The 16661-nt window shown below is 42.0% G+C and overlaps 4 protein-coding genes across 10 annotated transcripts; 3 read left to right on the top strand and 1 right to left on the bottom strand.

The window, feature by feature from the left end:
• The first annotated feature begins 831 nt into the window (after positions 1 to 831).
• On the top strand, positions 832 to 4343 carry LOC103996798 (receptor-like protein kinase THESEUS 1). Of its 7 annotated transcripts, none has more exons than XM_065081815.1 (2): positions 832 to 932; positions 1018 to 4343. In XM_065081815.1, exon 2 carries the CDS (start codon positions 1575 to 1577, stop codon positions 4095 to 4097), a length of 2523 nt encoding a protein of 840 aa, XP_064937887.1. In that variant the 5' UTR covers positions 832 to 932; positions 1018 to 1574; the 3' UTR covers positions 4098 to 4343. The 7 variants fall into 7 exon arrangements, with proteins under 7 accessions (XP_064937887.1, XP_009416070.2, XP_018674156.2 ...); XM_009417795.3 differs by lacking the exon at positions 832 to 932 and having other exon boundaries at positions 978 to 1173; positions 1444 to 4343; XM_018818611.2 differs by lacking the exon at positions 832 to 932 and having other exon boundaries at positions 978 to 1173; positions 1362 to 4343.
• A 737-nt stretch (positions 4344 to 5080) lies between these two features.
• On the top strand, positions 5081 to 10301 carry LOC135592396 (uncharacterized). The gene is made up of 7 exons (XM_065081814.1): positions 5081 to 5596; positions 7710 to 7787; positions 8163 to 8197; positions 8302 to 8357; positions 9242 to 9343; positions 9472 to 9556; positions 10010 to 10301. The coding sequence occupies exons 1-6, from the start codon at positions 5174 to 5176 to the stop codon at positions 9528 to 9530; spliced, it is 753 nt and encodes a 250-aa protein (XP_064937886.1). The 5' UTR covers positions 5081 to 5173; the 3' UTR covers positions 9531 to 9556; positions 10010 to 10301.
• A 151-nt stretch (positions 10302 to 10452) lies between these two features.
• LOC103997240 (uncharacterized) lies at positions 10453 to 12160 on the top strand. Its single transcript, XM_009418410.3, has 2 exons — positions 10453 to 11497; positions 11616 to 12160. Exons 1-2 carry the CDS (start codon positions 10906 to 10908, stop codon positions 12047 to 12049), a joined length of 1026 nt encoding a protein of 341 aa, XP_009416685.2. The 5' UTR covers positions 10453 to 10905; the 3' UTR covers positions 12050 to 12160.
• A 124-nt stretch (positions 12161 to 12284) lies between these two features.
• LOC103997238 (QWRF motif-containing protein 4-like) lies at positions 12285 to 14282 on the bottom strand. The gene is made up of 6 exons (XM_065081813.1): positions 13704 to 14282; positions 13152 to 13271; positions 12869 to 12985; positions 12715 to 12804; positions 12497 to 12607; positions 12285 to 12423 (listed from the first exon to the last, which is right to left on the bottom strand). Exons 1-6 carry the CDS (start codon positions 14202 to 14204, stop codon positions 12367 to 12369), a joined length of 996 nt encoding a protein of 331 aa, XP_064937885.1. The 5' UTR covers positions 14205 to 14282; the 3' UTR covers positions 12285 to 12366.
• Positions 14283 to 16661: the final 2379 nt, after the last annotated feature.

Below are 16661 nucleotides of genomic sequence, written 5' to 3'. Positions count from 1 at the left end.
GGACGATCTCATTGGGAGCTCAATATTTTCACCTCATAAACACCTCAAATAACACTGCACATATGGATCTGAACCACATCAGTTTGACTTAGACGTCAATGATATCTTCTCCTAACAATAATGAACATAATAATAATAATGATGATATCGATGAATAACGAGGCAATAAGATGTCTTCTTCGATGCTACGTTATCCTTCTTCTATAATAAGATAGAAGTGACAACCGTCAGAACAAACAAGATGGTCGACCGACATGGAGTTGAACCCATATTAACAAATACAATTGGTATTACATGACAGGGATGCATGTGTCGAGTTCGACCTGTAGATCCGATCATGGTTAGGTAGTCCCGAATTGAATCGAATTCTAACGGTTTGACCTCGACTAAAAATAATAATAATAACAAACGATCAAACATCTATCCAAATAATGAATCTATTCATTCCAATAACTTAAAATTAATTAATTGGAGATATTTTTAAAATAAAAAAATTAAAATTAAAATAAACAGTTTCGATTCCAAACTAAAAGCAAAACTGAAATCGAAACCACCGATGGATGCAACTAGTCATTCTTCCTCCTGCAGAAGAGAGTGGACAATGTATTAGTAGGACATGCAAATAATTAGGGAAGACGCATCCCTAGTATTTGTTCCGTAGCCGCGTGGCAGCACACGTACGTCCACCTCGTCTCTCCCATCACCAAAAAGAGGGCAGGACCTGATGCGATAGATGCATACGTGTCTTCTCTCCGATGGAGGGTTAAATTGACTCCCCAACGAGTGAATTCAACAGTATGTCCTGTCTCTCCGCTTGCAAGAACTCTGTTGCAGATCTTTACGTTCGCGGACGGAAGGAAAAGGAACCCCGCAGCACGTGATCTCCGGTAACGGACGGAAACATCTCTGGCTCCACTCGTTGCCGTCCAAAAGTTGGTCATCATGTCTCCGTTCTTTCATTTTCTAGATAAAGAGGCGATGATAGCCGGTGTGGGGTCCTGTGGCTTCTCCATGTAGGTGGTGACAGCCTCGTCTCCTTCCCCAGGCTGGAAAGCAGCTGCTTTGGGTCTCACCAAAGCCTCGGGGGATCCATTTGGTCGGCGCATTCAGCTCATCTTGGTCTCTCCTTGAGTAGTGCTACTGGGCCTGAACGCAGAGTTTGGAGCGAGAGCGGTGCGTCTGAGTGAGAAGAACAAATTCCTTGGTTTATTTCCTTTCCTTCGTCTTCTCTGGTTTTGGTCCCTAAATAAAGACTTCATATACTCATCCATTTCCGTTGGTTTGACTAAGGATTTGGCATTTGGATTTCCTCTTTTTAATCTTTCGACTGAGATTTTTTTCTGTTTCTTTTTTCCTTGTAGTTTCCATTTTACCGAAATCAGAAATATTAGCCGTCAGAATGTGCTGATCTAGATTTGTATGTTGGTAATTTTCTTTGCATAGATTTCTAGAATATGATCAAGAATTATTAGGATTTTTAAGATGGAAACTGGAACCACAAGTTCCAAGTTGGGAAATGGTGATCTTGAAGTGCTCGAGAGATTCATCTCATAATCTAGCTGGGGAATCTGAAAATGTTGAGGCGGATTTGCTTGGGACTGTCCATTGCATGCCTTGCTTTGATTCTCGTCGATGGTTCCTTTGCTGCATTCACTCCTGCGGACAACTATCTTCTCGCCTGCGGATCTTCCCAGAATGTGTCAGTCCAAGGCCAAGTCTTCCTTCCTGATTCACAGCAATCCTCCTTTTCTCTAAGAACCTCTGGAGATGGTACCCTTTCCACCTCCAATTCTGCTCTGCCATCCCCAATATACCAATCCCTTCGTATCTTCTCGGAACCAGCCTCCTATAACTTTTATCTCCGGCAACAGGGCCGCCACTGGATCCGTCTCTACTTCTATCCTATTGCCAATTCCGGCCATAACTTGAGCGCTGCTCCTTTAACCGTCATCACAGATGAGTTCGTCCTGATGAACAACTTCACCTTCAAGAACTCAAACCGCACTTACCTGTTCAAGGAGTACTCGGTGAACGTGACCTCTGATTGCTTGGCCCTCACTTTTATCCCATCACATGGTTCTGTCTCATTCGTGAATGGGATCGAAGTCGTCTCGGTTCCTGATGAGCTGATCTATGACCAGGCTCTTGCAGTACCTAATGCTCCTTTCAGTGGTCTCTCTGTGCTTGGTCTTGAGACCATGTATCGCTTGAATATGGGCGGTCCTTTGCTCACTCCACAGAATGATTCTCTCGGGAGGACTTGGGAAAATGATGCCAAGTACCTCCATGTCAACAGCTCCGCCGTGAAGGCATCTGCGGATCTTGCGACCATAACTTACCCTGATGGAATCACCATTGAAACAGCACCGAGGTTGGTCTATTCCACTGCAGAAACAATGGGAGATGCAAATGTGACAGATTTAAATTTCAACATCACCTGGGTTTTCTCGGTAGATCAGAACTTCCTTTACTTGATCCGCTTTCACTTCTGCGATATCGTTAGCAAGGCTCTGAACACACTTGTGTTCAATGTCTATATCAATTCTGATATTGCTATTGCCAGTTTGGATTTGTCATCACTGAAGGGTGATCTATCAGTGCCCTACTACAAGGATTTTGTTTCCAACTCCTCGGATGGTTCAAACACAATGACCGTCAGCGTCGGTCCAGACGTAGTGGCTGATTTCAGCAATGCTATACTGAATGGACTGGAGATCATGAAGATTAGCAACGGTGCGAAAAGCTTAGATGGAGTCTATGCTGTTGAGGACCTTCTTCCAGAGTCACCCCCAGGAAGGAATAAGTTGGGAATCGTAATTGGAATAGTCTTGGGATCAATGACTGTCATTACACTGATAACTTTGTGCTACTGCTGTTTCATCGTTCGCAGGAGAAAGACTAAACCCCATGATCATGCATGGTTACCACTACCCTTTTATGGCCACTCCCACACCATCAGCAAAGTATCGACAACTTCTCAGAAGAGTGGGACAGCAAGCTGCATATCTTTGGCATCTACAAACCTTGGACGGGTTTTCATGTTCCAAGAGATCCTGGATGCGACCAACAAGTTTGATGAGAACTTGGTTCTTGGAGTGGGTGGGTTTGGAAAGGTCTATGAGGGGACACTAGAAGATGGTACTAAGGTTGCTATCAAGAGAGGGAATCCGAGGTCTGAGCAAGGGCTGGCTGAATTCCAGACAGAGATTGAGATGTTATCCAAGCTCCGGCATCGTCATCTGGTCTCGCTCATTGGCTACTGTGATGAACGTTCTGAGATGATTTTGGTGTACGAATACATGGCAAATGGACCCTTACGGAGCCATCTATACGGTGCCAACCTTCCATCACTTCCATGGAGACAGCGCCTTGAGATCTGCATTGGTGCTGCAAGAGGGTTGCACTACCTCCACACCGGTGCAGCACAGAGCATCATCCACCGTGACGTGAAGACGACCAACATTCTCTTGGATGAGAACTTTGTTGCAAAGGTAGCAGACTTCGGTCTTTCGAAGACTGGCCCTGCTTTGGATCAGACCCATGTTAGCACCGCAGTGAAAGGGAGCTTCGGGTATCTTGATCCTGAGTACTTCAGGAGGCAGCAGCTGACCGAGAAGTCGGATGTCTACTCCTTTGGTGTCGTATTGCTGGAAGTTCTCTGTGCAAGGCCAGCTCTCAACCCGGTGCTCCCGAGGGAGCAGGTAAACATCGCAGAGTGGGCAATGAACTGGCAGAAGAAAGGAATGCTGGAAAGAATAGTAGATCCAGCATTGACAGGGAAAATTAATGCAACTTCCCTTAGAAAATATGGTGATACAGCTGAAAAATGCTTGGCAGAACAGGGAGTTGACAGGCCAACAATGGGAGATGTTCTATGGAACCTCGAGTATGCTCTCCAGCTTGAGGAGACTTCTTCGCTTGATGACCCATATGAGAACAGCATAAAGAGTATTTCTGGTATCGTACTACCACACATGGAACCCCTTGACAACAGCATTAGTGTCGTCGAGGGAGCAAACACCGGTTCCGAAAACGACGCAGAAGATGCTACGACAAGTGCAGTGTTCTCTCAGATTGTAAACCCTCGAGGGAGATAAAAGATCGACGGCATTCCTGCTTCAGAATTGGTCTTGCATGCCATGTTGTTCTCTCTTCCATCATCTTGTTTCCATTTGTAACACACCTGTCGGTTTAAGGAGGTTATGCTTCAGTGTTGTAGGTTAGACTTTTCCAGATGTAATGTGAGCTAAGTCATCTTTTGAAATATGGATGATTGAGATCAAATGATGAAGGACAGAGTTTACCTTCTTAGGCTATCTACCAATAAAGAGAGGATGTCAACATGTGAAGATCTTATGCTTGAGTTGAATGTTTTGTTCTTTACTGTACCTTTTTATCTTGAAGTTTAAATGTTCAGCAATGCACGAGACACCGACAGATATCAGAATGTCTATGATTAGATCCTGAACGGCCCGTACCATCTACAAGAATGCATTGCATAACATGCTTCATTTCCCATATGAACGGCCCATATGAAGGCCCTATCCATGAACGGCCCATATAAATGCTATATCTTCTCTCTCTCTTTCTTTTTTTTTTTTTTTTTTCTTTTTTACTTTTCTTTTTTTCCAATGCCTTCTTGATTTTCTTTTTCTTTTAGGTCAAATCTATCAAAAAAAAAAACTTCACTTTTTTACTTTTCTTTTTTTCCAATGCCCTTAGTTATCATTTTTATCACCTCTATCTTATGAAAAGATCTCATCGATCACCTACATTGATTACTAATTCTATTTTAAATTTTTTTTCTCATATAAAAAAAGAAACGAAGGTAAAACAGACAAGATGACAACAAAAGTCAAGGATAATATTATCTTTTAAAAAATAAAAGATACTTTGTGATAAATAAATAAATAAAAACTCTGTGATAAAAATAAAAATTTAAAAGTTTTTTTTTTAGTTTATCCTCTTTTTATCCATTTATTATTAATTTTTTTAAAAAAAATTCATAGCAGAAAAAAACATGAGAGAGGAAAAGATCAGCGGAAGAATCCAGATTTGGTGAGCCCGGAACAGATAAAACCACCACGGGCTTCGTTCCTCCTCAGTTCATTGCCATCCGTTCACCTTCCACTTCTTTTGGCGTCTTATTTCTTAGCTGAATGATTTGTTCGCCATGGTCTCGCTGCAAGTCTCTATTCTTTCTCCAAATTCCGGATTCTCTTTTGGTAATCTTTACGGCCAAGGATACCGACTCGATCTAGGTTCACTAAAGCACGCCATAAATTGCTCGCTCCCAAGAAGAAATACTGTCGGATCTTTGCATAGAAATGGGCGCTTCATCGAGTATCCTCGGCAGGTGTTTCCATATCCAGGAGGTAATTTGAAAGATTTGATTTTGGTGGGTAGAGGGAGGAAGGGGAGCTTGGTTGTAGTCGCAGCCAACCAGGGATTTGGTTTCAATGGTGGTGGTGGGGGAGATTGGGACAAGGGTACCACCACGAGGGTGCTGGGTAATCTGGCTTTGGCTATCGGGCTGACATACCTCACCATGACCGGGCAACTTGGCTGGATCTTGGATACTATCGTTTCCATCTGGGTAAAGAGCTTATATCCTGTGATTTAGTAAAGAGCTTATATCCATGGGCAAAGGGCTCATGTTCTTGGATTCTCTGATGGATTCTTTTCACTCAGCAAGTAGTCGATTGATGTTTGATCGTGTGTTTGGTGCATTCATGATGTATTGATTCTTGTAGATGCATGTTCATATTATGATGACTTTCTCAGTGTGACCAAATGCTTCCTTTCTGTTTCCTATAAGATGTTCTTAACTCTCCTTATTATCTATGTGTTAATAGGAATACCTTTTGTGAATTTGGATTAATTTCTTTTTGCTAATTTTTTCATCCAGTCATTGTGCTTTGATACATCATTCTATTGTATGAAATGAGAAATATTGGTATCTTAGGTCGAATCGGTCTCATTCTTTCAGGGATTGTCACAATTAGAATTTTGTTAGGGGAGATGGAAAGTGATTTTATTTCCCATGAGAAACGGAAAATTTGTTTATTTGATGTCCTCCTAATAGGTACTTCTCTCATTTTTTTGGCCAAGAGTTGATCTCAAAATTAAGTATAACTAGGTGGCATCTTGTCTAACTCCGATACAGAAAACTTTACTCTCTTTTAAATTAAATTAAAAATTATAAAAATTTCTTTAGATGGGCATAGAAGGAAGTATGACATCGTATTCTGATGCAACTGTCAACTTCAGAAGTTCCCCCAAAAAAATGCATTTCATACTTTGGTAGCTGATGAGAGTAATGGGCAATTGCTAGCGAGAGTCGTGAAGTAATTGTTGAATTGAAGTTCGTAATTTAAAAAGGGTATGTTAATGTCCAACTAATTCTTGAGTTACTGGTAAGGGGATCACAAATTGTTCGAGACGTCTTACTCATGGTTATTGGGCAAATTTGGGACTAGGAAGATCCAATGATTCATGACCATTCAAAGGAGTAGCAGTGATTGACTTCAGGAAAGTTGAAAGTAGACTGAATATTATCTGAGTCAAATTTCTGTCCTAAATTTTGTTGCTCATATTGCACATATGTCCCGTCCGAAGGTGATGTTTTGATCTCTACAGGTATTGAAAAGCTAAGTAACATTGCATACGGTCACTCTTCTTAAACCTGCATTATTGGAGGCCTTGTGCATTGGACCATTCTTTTCTTACTTATTCAAAAACTAGGAAATTACTGAATATATCTGCTTCTCATTCCATTGACCTCTCCAACCAAACCTCAAAGCCACTTCACCAAATAAAGGCACAGAGCACAAAGATGAGGAAAAAAGTAAAAGAGAGATAATTAAATTGAAGGCACTCAGATTTGATATGGTTCAGTCAATTGACCTGTATCCATAAGAAAAGACGATGAAGAGAGTTTTATTGCTATGGAGATAAGACATGACAATGGTGTAGATCCCAAGATAAGTTTCTCAAGAATAGCCATCTCTCTACAAAATACCAGCTTACTATTCCTAGCCCTAAGTATCAATTTATATACATACATGGGGTATATAAATCGTCAATTTATGTGTACTCTGTCTAGTAGAGGAGGAATGGGTAAGGGGCTCTTTCCATTGGTCTGCAATTAGATGGTCTGTCCTTAGTGGTCTGAGGTCTGAGCGGATGTTGGATGCCATACAACAGATATGTAAGACATCTTTCACAATCTTCAACACCACATCTAGCACGTTGATTTGGTTGAATTCTTTTGTAGAGCCGGGCTATCCTCATCATATCCTGCAATCAGAACAATATGAGTTATATGGCTACATTCTGTTGTAGTTATAGTTCAAAATTTTTTATAAGATTGTTTTCAGGGACCTCCCAAATATCCTGGTAAGAACTTGTAGTAATATTTTTAATATAAACCAATTAGTGTACCACTAATATGTTTAATTTTTAATGGGTTAATATTTTCTTGTCATTCTGTTTGAAGCTTATACAAGCCTTTACCAGCTCAACAAAGCTGAACAACCATGCTGCTCTGCCATCCCTCTCCCTGTGAAAGAAAACCACATAAATGACAATAGAAAAGACAACAAATAAATAAAAACATATGAAATGCCTTCCTTTGTTCTTTCATTTTATTCATATTATCTATGTTTTGACATTTTTCTCAATGTTTCACTAAAAACACATATCAACAGCTCCTTGCAGTATTGTTACCTATTGTGGGGTTTGGCGCTTTCTTCTGGTTTGCTGGACGAGACATAGTTCAAAGTGGTGTGAGTATTTTTCCATTTCATAATTTTTTTTTTTCTATTTCTTACATTCCAGTTGCATCTGATCCAAGAAATAAGCTGTTGAAGAATTGACATTTATGCATCAGATACGCTTAAGAAAATGATATCCAAAATTTACTTTATATTTTCAATTCTGAAGCCTCAATATTGGAACTGTCATTACTGAATGTAGGTGTTCTCTATAAGGCTGCCCATTATCTTTGTTTCTTTTGTTTTTTCTTTTTCTTCATGGATGATGTGGTTCATTTTGTAGCTTGAGCTTTTCTGTTTACAATAGTGACTCTGGAATTTCATTTGAGCTTGTTTCTGAGTATTTAATCTGGAGATTTACTAACCTTTTAGCTCTTCCATGTGCAGTGTCCCAACTGTGGAAAGGAATTCCAGATTTTTAAGTAAGCATGGCAGTCATCCTCTAGATTAAAATTCTCTACAGTAGTGAGCTTTAAGTGCTTTTCTCTTTACTGGAACAATATAACAACAAATTGTTTTCTTTTAGGTCAGCTATGAAGGATGGTCCACAACTCTGCCCTTTCTGCAGTCAACCTTTCTCTGGTAGTAAACCTATCTTGATTTTAAATATATTCTGTGCACCACTTGGTTGATCTGATTCCTTATAAATATACGTCCCATTTTGTTCTTTTGCCAGCTTATTAGTTGATAAATCTAATGAAGATGTAACTAAAGAACAAATGACATATGAGAATTTCTATTCAAGTGTATATACCATCTTATTCTGAAAATGAAAATATTATATCTGGTGCTTGAAGGCCATGTAGTGATAAATATCGTTTGGATCATACCAAATCTAAGTCTGGATAGTGCCTAATTGTTCACCGAGCTCTTTGCATAGCCAAGTTGGAAGCTTACAGTTGTAATTCTATCTTGTATGATTGAAGATCTCCGAAATGACTATTAGACTCACTCACATGTTTCCTACCCGTCTCTTTTAGTTGGGATTACAGATGTCAGATTTTTAGAAACTGGATAATTAATCAAATGAGTCACTACTGTATATATGGTAGTGATGGTGACCATATATATATATACACACACACACACATACATACATACATACTTACATACATACATATATGTGGGTCTAACTGCAACTGCTTCAGTATATTTTGACAAGATTGATTGTGCTGCTACTGTTGCTGCATGTGCTTGGCAATTAGAACTTATATGAAATGAACGATCAGAAATATTTGTGTCCTTTAGGATTCATTTTCTTGGATTTTGGTTGGAAATTTTTTTGCAATTGAAGTATATTTTTGTTAACATTCTAGTGTTTTCTAGAATTATCTTTTATTACTTGCTTCCTTCCATTTTATTGTACCTTTGTATTTCATTGTCTCCAAATAAAGTGCTTTAGCAGTGGAGGACGTGAGAAAAGTCTACTTATGTTTTAGCTCTGAAACGGTGTTATCTGATTGCAGTACAGGGCAACATGTTTGTAAGAGAATCAGCTAGGTTTTCATCTGAACGCTCCACAAATTACGGACAAGCCTTCAATGGATTCTCATCTCGAGTTGAGAAAGGTAGCACTTGCTGCATATTTTGTCGTATACTTGGCTTTCAATAATAGTTTATTATGCAGAATCTCTTTCTACTCGAAGCCTTGGACAAAAATCATGATCTTATTATCGCAGCTGTTTAACATATGCAGGAAAGGCCTCTTCTGCTGCAGTTGTTGACATTGAAGCCGAAGTGAAGGACATAGATTGATTTCTTTCCAAACCGAACCGAAAATGGTAAGGGGCTCTCTTAGATTTGAGTGCATAAAATGTTCTCATTCCTCCCAATTTTTTCAAGAATGCAACCATTAATTTGTTTATACTTGCATATTTGCCATTTTGCCTTTTCAAAATGTCATTTTGCACCGATACTTCGAGGAATTCCTTTTCTTTCCCACTGATACTTCCTTCCAGGAAATCATACCCAAAAAACATCAATTGCACAGTTTTCCGTCTTTCTGGACAGCTCTAGAAAGAAATTATAAAAGTCAAAGCTAATTTGTTCTAGACATAAATCAATTGCATTCCACTTATCATTTGAGGCACCATTTTGCCGCCTGCATATTTCATGCCAGAAATTCTTTTTTTTTTCGAGGGTAGAAAATTCATTTAACATATTCGCGTAAATTCTTGTATGTATAGTCACTGTGAGTTGAGTTGAGGAATTGACCTAGACAATGAACTTGACAGGATGACAGGATTCTAGTATTCTCCGAGTTGCAACCTCGACTCTCTCAAAGTATCAACTTCGGACATCATACTATGTGCAGCTGTCGCAAGGCCCCAACATGCATAAACAATGAGTTGTTGGGTATATACTGTGAAGCTTCAAATCGAAAAATGGGTTGTATTCATAGAAATCTATTTCGTCATTTAGGGGCAGGCATCTCACATGGAGACTCTCTCTACATCTCATGTACACAATTAGAACTGCTGTTCGCAATAATTTTTAGTGAAAACCATAAGTTATAAGATTGCTTTACCTGTGGTCATTTGTGATTAGTGATGATGGTCGGAGAGACAGTATGATGGAGTACAGAGGGATAAACACTTGTTTACTGAGTTTTAGTCAGCAATTATTGTACTAACAACTAATCCTGTAAGTGAATATTCATACGTGCGAAAGATTGGTTCTGAAAGAGGATTTAAGTGCGAAGGAATGAATGTTTCAACGCTGAATTCTCTGAGGAAACAACAATGAGCGTTGACCAGCATATCAGCGACTCTCACATCACTTGAAGAAGCGGATTTGCGTGGTGGGGGAGAGGAAGACTGGTTAGCAGGCGACGACCCTGGGCTAAAATTCGTAATCGGCAGGATTTAAGATGCATATCGAGACCACAGGGGGGGGATAACGATGATGATAAATGATGATGCAACGGAGGCGACACAGCAGATAACGAAGAGCGAGCGATGATGTTTTCGGAGCGAGATCCAAGCCGCAATCTCCCTGCTTCTACATCCTATCCAATGGTCCCTATATCATCATCACGACTCAAACCCCGCTCCTGCTGCTCTTGGTATATCCACTAGCGCACTCCGTGGCGATCATAGGCTTACCCAACACGAGAGGCGGCGGAGCGCGGATGGTAATGCTGTCCCACAAGGCGGCGCTCGCCTCGGCCGTGGTGGTGGTAACGGCGGCCGCGATGCTGCTCCACGCGGGTCCACCTATTAAACGGCTCCTCGCCGCCGAGGTCCCACGGGCGTTCGCCTCCATTGTTGTCTGGCTCACACCGCCCTACCTCTACTTTGTACTCAACGCTGTCATCCTTTGTATCGCCGCCTCCTTCCGCTTCGACAAGCCGCACGCCGAATCCACCGAGTTGGCATCTTCTCCTACGCCTGAAATGGTTGTTCACCTCATGGAATACATGCCTCCTTACGAGGAGGAGCTAGTGGAAAACGCCTCCTCGACGCGGTTCGTCACCGCGACGACGGAGGATGACAGAGGAGACCAGGAAGCGATAGTTCTGGGCGAGAAGGAGACGGTGTCCAAGGCGGAGACAGTGGGAGAAGAACAAGAAGTGGGTCCGGAATTCGTGACTTCGAGCTCAAACTTCTCTCCGGAGCAGAGGCCGTCGACGGAGTCCCCGATGGAGTACCTGGCCGGGTTGGAGAAACCGCTTGTTTCGATCAGATTCGGACACCGCAAGAGCCTCAAGCCCGGCCCTGACGGTGAGGCGTCCATCTGACGTCTTCCGTTTCTTTTTCCGTCGGTGGCGATTGGCGGCGCCAATGATTCCAGGTTTGAATTGCTCAGTAGGAGTAAAATGGTGAATCTACGATGGTGCAGGTAAGGCGTTGAGGAGGGTGGCAAGGCCAAGGCGAGAGGAGACGCTGGAGAGCACGTGGCGGACGATTACGGAGGGCCGTGCGATGCCGCTCGCGCGCCACCTCAAGAAATCCGACACGTTGGACACACGTGTCGTTCGCGAGGATGCCGCAGAATCGGATGCGGCGGCGGCGATCCGGAAGTCAGAGACGTTCAGCGACCGCGCCACCGCGAGACCGCTGGCTGGCGGAGGCGTCGGGGAGTCATCGTCTTCTTTGACGTCGAAAACGTCGGGAGTGGGGCGGGGGAGGCTGCGGAGGGAGCCGTCGCTGGGGCAGGAGGAGCTGAACCGGCGGGTGGAGGCGTTCATAAAGAAGTTCAACGAGGACATGAGGCTGCAGCGGCAGCAGTCGCTTCAGCAGTTCATGGAGATGATCAACCGTGGGAGTCACTGATCAATCTCACTACTGGTAGAAGATATAGAAGCATGACTCGCTGTTTGTGTTTGGTTATGGCCATTGGTTTCTTTCCCTTTCGGCTTTAATTCTGTGCTATATTTCTGTTCATTTGCAAGTTCGTAAAATGTAAGAGATTGCAGTCTGTTCCTCGACGAGTAACCAGCTACCCTGTGAAGCTGTATCATTGGTGACAGGACGGCCCTGTTCTTGTTGAGTGGGGAGGTCACTGAGACGACGAGGTGGACGGCAAGAGGGAGGGTTTTGGCTCCCTTCCTATCGATCGCTCGCCACGATATGGCTCCATTGATCACCCACTAACTATATTCTAAGTGCAATTGGATCAGATGGCACTTGAGGCTTTGCTCCTGAATCTGTTCCACAAACAAACGGTAGATTAAGCATCCCAGTTGTACCACACGATCTATTCGTGATGTGATTACTTACATGCAGAGAAGACATGCGAACCAGCAAACAGAAACATTCTTGCAGAAGAGCTCCTTCGCTGCTGACCACCTGCCTGAGCTCCGGAAGCAATGAGACCATCTTCTGCGCATTCTATTGCCATTACCCAATACGTTGGCAACTTTGTTAGCACTGACAGAAGGAAAACATAATACTACTCGTCCGTAGAACAACTCAATATGGCTACATGTTGTTCTTACCGTGTCAGTAAGTCTGCTTATTGTCGTCCTCGTCGTCAAAGCGAAGTCCGTTGCATGTGTTAGAGCTGATACTAAAAGTTGCAGATCAACCTGCAAAATTAGATGCTAAATCGTACGTACGTAATTGGCACAACAAAGCACAAACACAAAGCACCTTTGCTCCATCAGCTAAAGGCAACCTACACACAGATGCCTGTAAGCAGTCATTAATGGCAGAAAGAGCAGAGGTGTGCTGCCGCTCCATCTCACTAAAGTCTTCCAGTATCTTCAACTGCCGTCATCATAGCTATCAGAATTAGGCTCTATAAAACTGCCATTTTTATTATATCATACTTAAAATAATTATTTTCTTTCTTTCTTCTCTTAAATATATATATAATAATATCTTTCAATATAAAGAAAGTCTTCGTGGCTCAAATATTGATTCTATTACTGACCTGAGAAGAGAGCAATGGCATCAACTTCAGGTGCAACTTATCCTTTTCCAGCTGCATCCTTTTTCTAGCCACCCTTGCTCGCAAATTGGATAGTCCGACCCATGCACCGAATACTTTAACCTGAGTTCATGTCACAGGGATGAATTCATGAGGAAACTATTGGATCTTAATTGGAGTTTTAACACAATTATGCTAACAATTATCTATCAAATGTTTATTGCAATAGTATATTTGCTAGTTTCGAGTTGTATAGTTACATATAAGCTAAACTTGGATTTAAAAAGGTAAACCAAAAAACTTAATAGTTTGGGAGACAAGACCTGATTAGGTACAAATTTATTTTAAGGAATTATTTATACACATGCATGTCATAAAATAATATAGTTAATCTTTAACGAGAAAAAAAAATATTATTACCGAATGAAAGTTACCAACTAATCCTATTGAATTTTTTTTGACTAAGAGTTAAAATTTATTTTTTTTGTGAAAAATAGTGTTTTAATAATGAAAATTATAGTTGCACATTATTTTGGGAAAAAGAGTTAAGTGTACCTCTGCGTGGGTCCTCTTGATCAGACCCACCTCATCCGACCCAGCGTTCACCCACCTCCACTGAATCAAACGGTTCCACGTTAGTTGGAGTTGGTGGGCCACCATACCCTTCTTCAACTTCGTGGTATCAGACGGACTCCCCTGCCACTTTCGTCGTAGCAAATCCAAACCCGAGCTCGTAAAAGAGCGGCTCTTGCCCTTCTCCGCACTCGCCACCGGAGCCTCCACCATCAGCGGCGACACCGACCGCTTAGCTGGCGATGGCGACCACGAGCTCGACGAACGGACTGGTCTTCGCAATTCGTCGTGATTGGGAAGATTAACGCTCTCGAGGCGGGGCTTGCCGTGGAGGATGCCAGAGCGGGAGTTGAGGACAGACGGCGGGAGGGAGGAGGCGGGTGTGGGCGAGGGAGGAAAGCGGATGACCTCGCCGATGTGCCGCATGGAGCCGCCAAGGATGGGTCGACTGCTCTCTTTCAGATTATGTCGCATCTTCTTCATCTCGTCCTTCTCCTCTTGTTTGAATCGACCGGAGTACTGGGAGTGGCTCCTCTGGCGTCCGAGGATCGTTGACTGGGGAGAGGCGTTGCCAGCGGCCATGGGGTGAAGGAATCGCCTCCCTCCGTTCTTCTTGGGTTCAGCAGAGAGATCTCTGAGACGGTCGTCACTGAGGTGGTCCGCGAGGCAGAGGGACTTTTCGGTGGCAGAAGAGGCAGAAGGCCAGAGGACGACAGAGGCCAAGGAGGAGGTGGAAGAGTCTCCGGAGCGGCGTTTGAGGGAAGAAGACGAGGATAAGGAGGAGAGGCGGGAAGGGGAGCTGCTCAACTCTCGGGATTTGGTCCTCCGCGGTGTGTGCTTCTCCATCGTCGTTTCAACTTGAGGAACGGAGAGGATGGCCGGAGGAAGAGAGGAGCAAAGACGAAGGAATCGAGAAACGTGAGGAGATTTGTTCCAAATAGTCACGTCAGACAATTACTTATAATTATCTACGGAAGAGGAAATTATATATCATTGAATGACTATAGAAAGTGATTTGCCGGCCACAATCGTGCATCAAAAAACACATTACGGTAGATTGCGTCGGCCATGTGTCAAGAGAAGGGCGACAGTACATGCCGGCTTCTGAAGGGTTCCTTTGCTTTCGTTTCATTCCCTTTCCTATGATCTCCTGCTATCGATGTGCACTCCGAGGCTGAAGGATTCCGACTGCAAACAATGGTGTCTCATAAAATTAACTCCATCTTCAAGTGGATTCTCCTCATAAAATTACTTTTGCAGATCAAATTAAATTGCGATGATTTTTGAGATCATGAGTGTGATAATATCGACTTCATTACTAGACATAATGATATTTCTTTTTTTTTTTGGTTTATAAGTATTTTACCACAAAGGATAATAATTATTGTGAGACAGGCTATTTTGGAATGGTTTATGTTGTCTTTTGGGAATTGGTCAATATCCTTAGTAGATAATTTTCTCTCCCTTACAGAATTTTGAATGTTATTAGAGATATATTTCACTTAATACCTAGGTGATTGTAAAATTTCGCATATATTTCGTGACGAAAACTGTGGTGCTAATTGGCTAGAATGCTGAGGCCAACAAACTTTCTAGTCTTCTTGAGGAATTCATTTCTTCTAAACTTAGTTTTCTTGGTTTATGTGATGCTAATAGGGTTGTTTCATTTCATCAATAAAGATTTATAGCTTTTCCTTAAAAAAAGGATAAATTTCTAAAAAAACTCAAGTTTTTTTTCCAACATAGTATCTAATTTTTGGTTTATTTTCATATAATATCCTTTATGTTTTTAAAAAAATTACTCTTAACCTTCATTCGGTATCTTCACTCCTTATCCGTTGTTATCGTTATGTCTTGTTCGTCGCCTCCGCATCCACTCCCTCTATGCATTCTCCTCCTCTATTGACTCCTTTTCATGCGTCCTCCTTTTCGTCATATCTCGAGATCACTCATTTCTGTTAGAAAAAGAGTCGACACTAAGAGGGGGGTGAATTAGTGCAGCAGTAAAAATTACGTTAGTTCAAAACTTCGTTGCGATTAAATTCGTTTCCAACGGAAAACCGTTTCGTAAAGGTATTAACTTTGAAAGCATACAGAAGAGCTTAGTGGATATAAAGCAAGTAAAATTGTTTGCAATAAAGTAAATTGCATAAGAGAAACGCAAACCTGATTTTTATAGTGGTTCGGTCGTTATGACTTACATCCACTTCGCCGATTCCTCTTCCGTCGAGACCATGTCTTGGTTTCTTCCGATGAGCTTCCGGCGATCTTCCAGTGAACTTCCGACGATCTCTCGACAATATTTTCGCGGACTCTCGGCAAGCTCCTAGACTTCACAATGATCTTCTTGGTGAGTTCCAATGAGCTTCTCTAGCAAGCTCCGAGACTTCTTGACCAATTCTGACAGAACTTCCGATGAACGTCTGGATTTTCGACGAACTCTTGAACTCCCAACGAAATCACGTCCTTGACTCCATGATTTCATTTTGCTTTATGTCTTGTTATCGTAGTTAATCCTGCATATGTAAAAATATACTTCGATCTAGACAATTAATACTAAGCATGAATCATGTTGTCCGGCATGTCATTGATCCCTCGACACTTCGTCCGATTCTTCGGCACATTGTCCTCTCATGTGGCCTATTGCCCAATCGATCAGTTGACTCTGCAACTCCGATATCTTTAGCGCAATATCCGTTCTTCTTGATCCGATGCTCGAATCCATGACCCGAAGCCTTCTGTCGATACATCGATCAATCCTCCGGCTCGACATCCATTCTTCTGACATGTTCCTCCAACCCAACATGATTCTTCCTATTTTAATTATCTCATCCTGATTGAAGCATCCTACGTCACTAAAATCATAGATCAAATCATAAATACTTATCAATTGATTTCATCATCAAAATCATAGATTCAACACTCCCTCCTCTCTATTAG

This window comes from Musa acuminata, chromosome BXJ1-9, assembly GCF_036884655.1.
Source record: "Musa acuminata AAA Group cultivar baxijiao chromosome BXJ1-9, Cavendish_Baxijiao_AAA, whole genome shotgun sequence".
In the NCBI taxonomy this organism is placed as follows: Eukaryota; Viridiplantae; Streptophyta; class Magnoliopsida; order Zingiberales; family Musaceae; genus Musa; species Musa acuminata.
This window is presented reverse-complemented; position numbering and strand designations above follow the sequence as displayed.